Source organism: Halichoeres trimaculatus, unplaced genomic scaffold (genome assembly GCF_033239565.1).
Source record: "Halichoeres trimaculatus isolate MK-OKI-2021-1 unplaced genomic scaffold, fHalTri1.1 fHalTri1_scaffold_10, whole genome shotgun sequence".
Taxonomy (NCBI): domain Eukaryota; kingdom Metazoa; phylum Chordata; class Actinopteri; order Labriformes; family Labridae; genus Halichoeres; species Halichoeres trimaculatus.
In genome coordinates, this window is record NW_027437187.1 from 33,156,554 (window position 1) to 33,169,138 (window position 12,585).

A 12,585-nucleotide genomic window follows, 5' to 3' on the forward strand; every position below is an offset into this window, starting at 1 on the left:
GTGGACATGGCCTCGGTAACTTCAGCCCAGGTGTGCTGAGGAAAGCGCAGTTCAGACACCTCCAGGATGACATCACTAAACCTCGATGGCACTGCAGGGGCATCCAACTTCATTCCTCAGCTCTGGAGGTTTTCGCTCCCGTGTAGAGGACTGAAGCTGAATATGTAAGATGTTTTCCAAACCCTGAATGTTTTAAGTCCAGTTTGATGTCGGCGCCTGTTTGTGTCATCAAACCGTCCTCAGCAACTGCTCTCTGCGCTCTCGGCCTCCATTAGATGAATCATTTTCTCGCCGATGTTCTGCTGTTCACCGTCTCAGAGCGACTCGCAGGAGGAGGTGAAGCGGCGGTGGGCTGAGAGACTGTTTAATGTCACGCTGAGCTGCTGCTGCTTCTTTACTCTGAGCCACTTAGTCCTCTGTCAGAGCGGAGAGCGTAAAGAAGTCCTGTTAAAAGCCACAGATGTGAAGAAGGCAGAGGGCGCTGGTATCAGAGCGTCTGAGGGGGTCAGGACGGTCCTGGAGTTTAAGTTTCTGGGCAGGAATATAATTATTCAGAAAATAATTATCAAAGCTTCTGCTTCTGTATAAGTCATTTTCTTGTTGTTACAGTCAAACTAAAGCAACATAAGGCCTTTTTGGATAATGTCTGAGTGTTTTTTCAGATGGGAGGAGGAACTTGACATTTTCCTTTTTGTTTGGCTCGTTGTGTTTGGAGCTCTGCGTCATCCAGTCCCAGTTTAGGGATGTATTTATAAAACATGTGAGGAGGAGGGTCTGAATGTCTAAGTTTGAGTGACTTGGTCTATAAATAACTTCAGGCGTGTAAATAAATCAAGCCATTGTGGCACTACAGGATGAAAAGGATGAGTGTGGGCTGAGGAAACGGCTCTCGAAGATGTGTGAGGATGTTTTGTTCCTCTTTTCAGGATGAACATGATGATGATGAATGATTTGACCGATGTTAATTAGTCAGTATTAAATTTTTATCCACTTAGCCCAGGCTAAATCTGTTAGAGGGACTGGGCACTTTCTTTCAAAGCACTGATAAAGTTTGCAAACTAACCCAAGAGTTCCCAGACTTCGGGATCTCATATGTCCGTCTTTCTCCCCTGCAGGGTTTCCTGAAGAGCGAGCGTGTTTCCCGGATGGTTCAAAGCGGCGGCTGCTCTGCAAATGATTTCCGCGAGGTCTTTAAGAAGAACATCGAGCGGCGTGTCCGCAGCCTCCCAGAAATCGACGGCCTGAGCAAAGAGACGGTTCTCAGCTCCTGGATCGCAAAGTACGACGCCATCTACAGGGGAGACGAGGACATGCGCCGCCAGCCTCAGCGGGCTCACCTGAGCGCCGTGTCAGAGCTCATCCTCAGCAAGGAGCAGCTGTACGAGATGTTCCAGCAGATCCTCGGCATCCGCAAGTTTGAGCATCAGCTGCTGTACAACGCCTGCCAGGTGAGAAACACACCATACAGTCACTGAACAAACATTTATGATTATTAAGTAACCTCTATGACGTGAACGCTGAAGTGTCCTCAGCTACAGTTCCTCTAGTGACCACTGGGTGCTGCTGTGGATGCAAAACATCACAAACCTCAGTTTTAAGATCATTTATGCACCAAGGTGGATAATTATTTCCAGAGGGTCTGATTAAAGACAGGGAAGCCCAGTTTTTGTATACATTAAACCTGTGCAATTGAAACAAAACAACGAAAATGCAATTTAATTCACAAGGCGAACTCTAAGTTCCAGGAGCTTTTGGTTCCTGAGGAAGTGCATGGTTCCTGTGGCTCATTGTTAGTCTGCGTTTTCACAACAAAACAAAGACCCAGGTGTATTATCCAAATCAGACCACGGATGTATGGAGAAGAGATTAAATTACTTGCAATACACCACCAGACCAGTAGAGGGCAGTAAGACAATAACTAAAGCAGGCACATTTATGTGAAGCAATGTAGTTAGCATGTTAGCATGGAGGATTTTCAGCCTGTGCTGGTTTTGATCGTGTTTTATTGCACTGCAGATGGATTTGTTGAGAGAAGACAAGCGCTAGAGACAAAGCAGATGGCAGTCAAAGCCATTTCAAAAAGCATGAAACAGCGTCAGAACGGACAGCTCTGCTGTCTAAGGGGCCGTTTGCAAGACAGTGGTTTTAGGGGGAAACAAAAAAGTTGTGTTGTGCTTTGGCCTTGCGTTTACATGGAAACAGCATTTCAGCCAACCCTAAATGCAAACTTTTTAAAATGCCTTTCAGTGTACAAATTTTCTGAAATTCTGCTGACACTGTTGCCGTGTAAACAGTAAGCCAGGGTTTTCAGTGGAAACGCTGACGTCACGACCAGATGATCAACCCAACTCTACTTCAGTGAAGATCTGCCAAGACCCAGCATGCTTACTACAGCGCCAGTCCCTTGGCGTTTCCATGTAAACACAGATTTTTTTCACTGTTTCAGCGTTTTCTGATGCAACCTTGTCGTGCAAATGGGGCCTAAAACATGAAGATGGCTGAGATCTGTGTTTTAGCTTATAAAACAAGCTGATTGAAAACTTTCAGCAGGATGCATCCTACTCTAACAGCTTTAGATTATCATTAAATACTTATCTGATGGACTTTGTTGGTGTTTGAACAGCTGTTGTAAACTAGATATATCCACTGACACGTTCAGCTGAAGGTCTCCAGTTTACAGGGTCACTCTTTGAACTGAAACACCAGGAGCTGACAGAGACACATTCACACTATCAGGCTCAAAGAAGACCATTGTTTAGGAGTTACTAAACACTAAAGTGTTAAAAACACTGTGGGAGCTCCACCCATCAGAGATGTGCAGCTTGCAGGTGCTGACCCGAAAGGTTCCTGGATATCCAAAAAGTAGTCTGATTTCCTCTGAATCTGACCTGCTGATGACTTCTGGCCATGCACCAGTGACGTAGTTTTGATAAACAAGGATGAGAATTACAATTTTGGAGCCTGAACATGGTGCTTTATTTTGAAATGACCGGATACTCTGATCGTTTCTGTGCCTGATTACCTGTTTGGGATTGATGCCTTTCTGCAGCGCACTCTGCACAAATAGACTCGTTGCGAAACAGCCACACACAATTGTTGGTGATCACGGCACCAGTGGGCCGCAGCGCGTGCTGTGTGAATGCAAAGATTGACTAGAGTGGTTTCTAAGTACGGCACAGTGTGCAGCGCGGCGCTCACGCTTTATGTGTGAATTGTGGGCTAGACCTTGTAAACACATAGCCGGGTATTTTCAAAAACGAATATCCCCCACTCATTCGTTTTGTAAAGATTCTTTTGTCTACAGGCACCGGGCAAATCTGCCGGTGAGTGCGGCTCAAAGGATGCCAAAACCATATATGGCAGTGGTTTTCAGACGCGAAACCTGTGCTGTCCAATCAGGATGAACCCCAGTTATTCAGTCATGACAATGAAAACCAAAAAACTCAGTTTTGGCATCTACACGAAACTGGAGTTTGGCTGGAGTTTTCAGTGATGTAAAAAAACGGTTTTATGTGGACTGCAGGCCTAGGCGTATAAAAATTAAAGCACTTTCCCAAATACCCGGCTATGCGTGGACATGGCCTAAAAACCCCTCATGATCACAATGATTCTTTCATTCTTTCAGCAGAAGAAGTCAGACCCCATCACTGCTCCCTATAATTTCTTAGATTTGATGTTTTGCCTTTGAGCTCTCAGCAGTTGTAGCAGAGCCTCGTCCCCGTCCTTTTCTGAGCTGTTATCATCCCCCAGCAGTTAGCGTCTAACTCAGAGAAGGAGATTATATTAGAAGCTAACTAACGGCAATCGAGAAAGGTCCAGGAGCTCATTATCTCGGAGCAGAGGTCTAGATCAAGCAACAAAGCTGTCACAACGTTAGGCCGTCCGCACAGCCTTGCTCTGCGGTCTCTGTATGAAACAGGCTTTAGATGAGACTTTCTTTCATTAAGAGGGCCATCAAAAGTTACACCATAACAGCTGCAAGACTTTCTGTGCCATGTTTCTCCAATTAGACTGACTTATTTTTGGACCATGGAGCTTGGGTGTTGCCTAATGGACTCTTAAACACTTGGGTGCAGGCATTAGTGCCGATGGCCAGCAGCAGGTTTGGTCCAGGGTGAGGAATTAGAGCTGGAACGAACACAGGGATCCAAAGTTTTCATCACAACCAGCGCTCGTAGCTTGTTACTGCACCAACACCTCAAGAGAAGGTGACATTTGGACAGAAAATTGCATTATGGGACTGGACAGGATTTTGCAGATTCACAGTGGGTCCGTGGGGTTTTCACAGCTGCAGTCACGCTGATGGATGCGCAGCTTCTCCACGCGTTCATGTTTGTATTAAAACCATAAAATCAGAGTTACAGCCCCTCTGCTGCTGCTCGCCTCTGCAGTGTGGAAGAGAAGCATGAGGTGAAACCACACACACTCACACACACCGCACTGCGCTAGATTATTAATGTGAATTGATGGATTTTCTTCAAGCTCTGTGTGTTCCAGCTATGGTTTAAGAAAGAGATAGAGAAACAAGAATTGATTCAGGGTTGATTTGTTTAGATTCCCCAAGAAAAAAAAACATCTTGCAAATATCTGAAAGAAATACAACTGTCTGCTCGACATCTTTGTAGATTTAAAAGTAGAAAACAAATAGACAGATACAAATTTTCAGTAGTCACAGGAGGAGCTCTTATTTCAAGGCTGATGGATGTTCACGCTCTGTTTCTTTTTTACTTACAATCCATACAGCATCTTAGGGGGATAGAGGGAGTATTTTTTTCTTGTCACACAAATCTTTTGGGTCAAAAACCCACAATATCTGTGAACAACATGATCTCACATGACTGATAAAATCCATCCACTGTAGTATCACATCACATTAGTCCTCTGCTTGTTGATACTGTGGCAAAAACATTAGCATCCCCCTCAGGCTGGTCTGCAGAGACCAATAAAAAGCTCCTGGACCCCAAACATCTCTGATTGAGAAAAGTGGAGCAGCACTTTGTCCTGCAATCCAGACAACATAGCAGAGCTCAAGAGAGAGTCTCTAAACTTCTGGTCTCTGCAAATTCCCCTCAAGAGAAAGTGAAAGAGGAAAGCTTGAAGGGATGGATACCGAATCACTGTAGGTACAAACCAAATTCTATCTGGAGCACCAAGTACCGTAAAATCAAACTGTACCATGTTTCAGTACCTAAACACGTCCTTGTGACTGTGAGGGAGTGGAAGAGTAAAGGGTTTTCCATGCTGGGCATGAAAACAGCATTACAATGTTATTTATTGAGAAATAAAAGTGTTAAATTGAAAAACTTTGAGATTTTATTATCAAACAAATTAATATTTATAACCACATAAAAACATATAAAGCAACAGGGTCATAGGTGGCCAAAGCTCACTGATGCATGTGGGGAACACATGCATCAGTATGTGACCTAACTGTAGCTCATACTGCAAAAGAAGGCAATGCAAGTTATGACTGGCTACCAGTGGCGTTTTCTCCCGGAGGCCAAGGGAAGCCATGCTTCCTCACTTTTTTTAGACTGTAGCTGTGATTTAATGAAAATATTCCTTTTTAACAGTTTCGATAATTCTTCTGTGTTTCGTCTCTGTCATCTCCTCATTTCTCTCCTCTACTTATTGAGCATTTTACGATGTGTAAAACAGCGCCCTCCTAAATGTTATGCTGTGAATAAGTGGTGAAAATACGATACTGCACACTGTTGCCTGCAAGGAAGCCAAGCAGAGTTGGCGTCCCTTGGTTGCAAAAAAAAAAGAATGATTAACCAATCAGATGAGGCTGCGGTCATGACACTACTCACCTGTGATTGGCCAAGACCGTGTCAAGGGAAGCCACCCTGTCTTTGGCCTCAAACCAATCAAATCACAGTATCGTCATCATCATCAAGCCACTGAATGAAATCAGCGAGATTAGCACATTAGCAGTGTGCATGAAGCGGCCGGTTGTGCGTTTGAGTGGGCGGTTGAGTAAATTAATAATACATTTAAGCTAAGTCAAGAGGACGATGTACGCGTGTGAATGAGTGACTGAGAGTGGGAGAGTGAAAGGGTGTGTGTCGGTGTTCAAAGTAAGTAAAATGAGCGCTCTCTGGGCGCTCTAACAGGTCATTCCATTACATGAAAAAGCGATATACAAGCTGCAACAAAGTCTTTTATGTACCCCACTCCCTAAAAATCATACAGATTAGAGGCTTTGTCTCACTTGGCTTCCTCAAAAAAAATCCCCACGCCACGCCACTGCTGGCTACATGTGTCACTTACCTGGAGAACACATAGAACCAGGATGCTTTATTGCAGGGCTAGCAAAACTCATGGTCAGCAGTCTGCCACATCATTTCACATGGCCATTTGATATCAGTTTATGGTGAAATCTGTTGGGACAAATTCTCCAGTTGATCTCGAACACAGTTTAATGACCACAAGATAACAAGTGGAGAAAAAACAACAACAACAGACATTTGGCACACTGCTAACGTTTTCAAAAAGTTTTATAATCAAGACGTCTTTTCCAACGTCTAAAGGAAAGTTTGATGTCAGACAAAGTGTTTTAGGAGAAGTGGGAGAATAATTATTTCTGTGGAGTTTAAGGGGAATTACCCGTCTCATCTGCAAAGAGGAAATTTCTGTTCCTAAGTAGCAGCATTATTCAACTAAACGTTGAGCAGTTTGCAGAGTACCAGTGATGATGAGCAGAAACAATGAGCTACAAGCTGAAGAAAGAGTTGTCAAGACAACAAAATGTATTTCAGAGAGCAAGAAAGGAGGCAAATCAAAGAACAGGTCCAGACTTAGTGATGTTCACCTTCAAGCCATACCGATGGTTTCAAACTGCCGACTCCCTCAGAGCAAATGTGGCCAAGCCAAGACAAATATGACTGTCAAATAATACATGTTGAGAAGAACAGTTGTCCTAACAGTTTTTTTTTTTTGTGGAACACCTGAAGTGGCCCCATTGTGACAAGATTGATGCCCAGCGGCCCTAAGGTAATTTAAGTTTGAGACCCCTGCTCTTGAAAAAGGCAAGCCTGCAAAAGTACTGTCATGCTTTGAGTAATGTTCTGCTGGGAAATCTTTGGTCCTGCCATCCATCTGGATGTTACTTGGCACCTACTACTTACCAAGGCATTGTTGCAGACTATAAACTGTACACACATTTATAGAAACCATAATCCCTGATCACCAAGGCTTATTTCAGCAGAATGTTGCTAGGCGCCGCCCTGTTGGCTATGGCTGCCTTTTGCAGCTCTGTCTTCTTTGTCCATTTCTTACATTTTTTCATCTCTTTTTTGTAATCTTTGTATTTGGAGTGGATCATTACTTTGTATGGCTCATTTGTTGGTCGTGGACACTAAACTGGTTTTATCTTCAGTGATATTTTTACTACTTTTTCTCCTGTGTTTGTCTGGAGATCCTACATGTAACCATGGCCATACTGTTTACATTTGAACTCAGCTGTTAGCAGCCTGTAGCATGTCAATGCTAACTGGTGCAAGGCCGGATGTCTTCCCACAAGGTGAGGAGAAGGAGGTTAGGACAACGTGCTGGTTCTCAGGCTTGAGCTAAGAAGTGATGACATGGACCTGTCCTTCCATCCATCGTTATTGGGAACGTAAGATCTATCTCCAATAAGATGGACGCTTGCTGTGCTAACCCAGCAACAGAGGGAATACCAGAAGGCAGAGTAGCATCATGCCATTCACTGACATGGCTAATGGAGCTAACACCAGACACCAACACCACATTGGAAGAGCTTCACCTGCTGTGAGCAGACAGGATCCAGGAGACAGAGACTGAACAGACTGCTGAAGAAGCTCAGTCCTGGACCCTGTGGAGGTGGAGGCTGGCTGACTGGACAATGATGGACAAGCTGTCAGCTTCTATTTTCTTACTTTAGTTTTCTTGGTTGCTGCTGTGACTTCAATTTCGTTGTACTTGTTACAATGAGTTTTTTTTTTTTTTTTTTTTTTTTTTTTTTTTAATGAAATTGACTTGTAACAGCTCCTGGATTCTACATAAAACTAATATCTGCCACAAACAGGACAGAGCCAACATCACATGAACTATTTGATTTTTTAATGTAAATAACTATTTGAATACCCCAAAATCATTCCCCATCCTTACTGGTTATCCTGAAATGGTAATCTTAAAAAGTGTGTTACTGGATAAGGGTGTTTCAGTCCAATGTTGCTTTGACAAACTGGCACAAAACTAAAACATATTACTTCACCCTGGATGGCAAAAAAAAAAAGGGATTTCCAAATCTGGATAATTTTGATCCAGATTAAACTTTCTCAACAGCTGGCCCAAGTTGATACCCTCTTAATCTGTTAGTCCTGTGAGATGTTTTACAGGTCAGACCTGAGTGTTTGATTTCACTTCTTCATGATGGCTGTGTGCATTTCATTTCATCTGTGGTAGCACATGGCAGGTGTAAATGTGTCTAAAGAAACCAGTTTGAAGTCATCTTTGTTTTTAGATGTGATCAGTCAGTACCTCATAACAAAACAAAAGATTTAAACCAAACTTGGGTGAAATAACACAAAGCATAATGACATGTTTTTTTACATTTGATGAATCCATTAAAACCATGAATTCATGTTGAGTGTTGTTGAATTCTCTTAACATTTAAAGCATATTTACCACCTGGAGTGCTGTTGACCTTTGACCTCCCTGCAGCGGTAGCGGCTGTTCATCCCACTCAGCCTGTGAGCTGGTTCACGCCTGACGGGTTCAATTCTTGTTTATTCCCTTCAGAGCTCGTCTCCTGACCTGCAGTCATCCTCAGTCTGCAGAAAACTTAAAGGTAAGGTTTCACAGAATCATCAACGCTCTCCGGTTTGAGACCCGCCTGCAGGGGTGGGAAAAAACACACACACACGCTTCTTTATGTGTCTTTTTGGCTTTTAACCCTTTTTCATCCGACACCTCCTTTGTGTGTGTGTGTGTGTGCTGCCTCTCCGAGTTAATCTTATGACCTTTAAATCTGATATGAAAGGCAGCGTTCGAGTCAGCTCGGATGAGGACACAGAAAACATGTGAAACTGTGTTTACGAGGTGTGAAAACTGCATATCATGATATAAACCCCCTCATGTCAGCTCCAGGCCAAAACAGCCATGACCTGATGAGACGTGGACTCCTTGAGACCTCTGAAGGTGTGTCGTGGAATCTGACACCAAGACGTGGGAAAGAGAAAAACTGAAGAGACTGAACAGCAGATTTCCTCTTTAAATTAAACTTTATTCGACTCAAACTGAAATTTTAAATCCTCCTGGACTGAAACGAAGAAATTTGTTCCCTCCTCTGAAGGCCTTTCCAGAAGTCTCTACAGAAGAAACCGGGCCGCACTAATCCTCAGTGATTCTCCTCTCATCGTCATTTCTTTTCTCTAACTGGCTCCAAACATAAATAGCTCCATTTACAGATTACTTCACAGCCCATTGAGACATCATTCTCTCTTGTATAACAACCAGAGTGTCTGTTGCCAGAACAGACTCTATTATTGTCCTGATTCATTAGAAACCAGAAGAGGAGAAGAAGAGTGAAAGCTGGAGGAGGAGAAATCAGTTTCCACAGGAGCTTCTGACTCTTTTCAGAGCCGACCTGTGTTTCCAGGATTTCAGTCTTACCCTGTAATTTTAAAACGGATAGAAGAGGCTCAAAGCTGTGATGGTTGGTTTAAGGATGGATTTGGATTCTGACTCCAGCCAAGTCTCTCCCACTGGTTTTAAAGAAATGCTTCAACAAATTTTTAAAATCCAAAAAAATGTGTTGAATTTATTTTTTCTATTTAACCTTTATTTAACCAGGTTGGTCCCAATTAGATTAAAAATATGTTTTCAAGGGAGACCTGGTCAAGACAGGCAGCAGCAAAAACACAAAGTTACAGACAGGAAACATAAAAAGAGACAAAGCACAGTCAATCAAACACCAGATAATGGATTAAAACCATGTTCTGGTTCTAAGCTGAGGGTGCAGAGTACCCAAAAGCCCCTTTCCCAATTTCTGTCCGAGCATTTTGGACAAAGAGCATAATGAGGTCCTGAGAATGCAGAGAGTACTGTTCAATACTTTTCTGCATGATAAAAACACATAGATAGTGGGTCAGCAGACCAAGAACTGCCTTATAGATAAAAGTCTACCAATATGTGAGCCTTCTGGTCACCAAAGTAGGCCATCCGACCTGAGAGTAAAACTCACCACAGTGGGTCAAGGAGGCATGGTAGACAGTATCAACCATATGTTGAAAGGACGTCCTTTGAACGTCTCTTTGTGCAGTGGGAAGGTACTGTGGATGCCATAAATGGATGTTTGATAGACGCCGTACAAGATGTTGTTAGGAGGAACAGTCTGCACTGTCAGGAGACAAAAATTAAATATCCAAAATGGCGTTAAATGTCTTGTGCACAGTGTGCTCACCCACTCACTCCTGCTCGGACATCCACTTGACATCCCAAAAGCTGATGTTTAAATGTTGAACTGCTTTTTGGTGCCCAGGGGGGGTCATGGTTAGACGTCCAAATAGTGGACCTAATTTAAACATTGTGTAGACATCTAAAATAGACATGCACTGATCGGTGCAGATTTCCTTGATTTTAGGGGATCTTGGATCTATGATCGGCCCATCCTTACATATGAAACTGATCTTATGTACCTCCAGGAAGGTCTGACAGCCAGCCATTGTTGCCTTTTGCTTTGAGACCTGAAACTTAAGACATTTGATTGGTTGTTTATAGTGCTGTCAGGCAATAAAAAAATTAATCTAATTAATTACAGGATTTGTAATTAATTAATCTAATTAATCGCATTTTAATCTCATATCTGCTTAAGGTCCCAAAATAAAGAATTTGAATTCCAGGACATTAAAATTACATTAAAAGACATAAAAAAAACATTTAAAAATAAGGTGGGAATATTTACAACACATTTTTAGGTACCATGATGCAATAGGAACACATGAAAAAAAGTTTTATGGTTCTATCTTTACAAAATCTACACAGTCCTGCACCTAAGATAAGCTGATTTGATTTTTAGGACGATTTTTGCTTTTACTCAATGTGGACTCAATTTTCACTGCAATATGAAGTTCTATACTTCTATGAGGTCAGGAGAACTAGGGCTAAAGGCTAAAAACTGTGAGGAACTATGTACAAAAAACACTTTATTCAAGTCTTGGATCAAAGAAAAGTGAAGTATTCTCAGTTTAACATGCTCTGAACACACAAACTGTTGCTCATTGGTGCAGAGCAGCCCCAAGCTGAAACATGACACAAGGAAGATGGAAGCAAATTTTCAAAGAATTCTTCAGATTTAAATACAGGACAAATATCGATCATTCATGGCTTGTTTAATGCAGTAAAGAGTGTAGAATTATCTGTTTTTTACAGAATTGAGCTAGAGCAAACGGTTGATTTTCTGCAGATTTTCAAAAAGGACGTGCGAATAAACGCGATGTGGAAGGCAGTCACAAATCACTCTCGCTTCCCTCCCTCCGTTTTTTTCACGTGTGAAACTTCAGGGACCGTCGGAAATGTGAAAATCTGACGAGAACACCTCTTTTTCCAAATAGGACACACGTTTTGTAAATGCCAGACATTTAAAAATAAGTGTGTCTTTGAACGCCCCGAGGGTTTGGGATCCAGATTAATCTGCGTTAATTTTTATAACGCATTAATATGGGGTGTAATTAATTAATCTAATTAACGTGTTAAAATGACAGCTCTAGTTGTTTAAGTTAATACATGAAGATTTTATGGTTTACAGGTATTGTTCAATGATTTTCAGTAAAATAAGATTGGAACATTAAAGGTTTATGCTGTCAGTTATAAAAAATAAAAATCAGTATTGGCCCAAATCGGTATCGGTAGGTCAGGCTTTTCAAAGATTGGTGATCAGTGATCGACCAGAAAATTGTGATTGGTGCACCCCCAGTCTAGAATTGGTCCAGGACAACAGACGCTATACAGACTTGGTTTGCACGTCCAACAGATGTCTAATGTGCAGTTGGCTGGTTTAGGTACAGATTCTAGTTTCCACATATAAATCTGGCTTCTTCTTGTTGATTCCCAAATGTGATTACATTAAACATAGATGGTAAATGAATTTAAGTCATATTTCATTAAGAAACATTAACCAATCTTGATGTTCAGACATTTAGTCACTGAAGGAAAAATCAACAAAACAATCTATGAACCAGAACAGTTTTAGCTTCTTTTAGCTTATTGTTTTGGTTTCATTTATCATCTTGCTCAGTTTTTCCTGCAAAAAAATGGACGCCATAATCACTAAAAAAGTAGGGAAAACTAAAAACCCCATCTATTTCACACTTGATGACCAACATATTCTCAATCTTTCTCTTCAAAAATCCCATCACGCAAAAGCCTGCAGGTGTAAAGCCTGCAGGTGCAAAGCCTGCAGGTCTAAAGCCAGTGTTGTCTAACGTTTTTTCGGGTGGGGCCGGAAGCGTAGGTCGGCAGACTTCATTTGGTTTAAGATCTGCCACCAAGCTCCAGTCTCGTGCCCCTCCCAGCTGGCCTTGGTCTAATCTAGGACTGACTTTGTTTTCACTTCCTCCT

At 42.2% G+C, this 12,585-nt stretch overlaps 1 protein-coding gene across 2 annotated transcripts in view; it reads left to right on the top strand.

The window, feature by feature from the left end:
• cadps2 (Ca++-dependent secretion activator 2) overlaps positions 1-12,585 on the top strand; it is a 263,694-nt gene that overhangs the window by 111,672 nt on the left and 139,437 nt on the right. For both annotated transcript variants that reach the window (XM_074677121.1, XM_074677122.1), the window contains exon 3: positions 1,116-1,448. In XM_074677121.1, the coding sequence (XP_074533222.1) occupies positions 1,116-1,448 (333 nt within the window). The remainder of the gene's footprint in view (positions 1-1,115; positions 1,449-12,585) is intronic.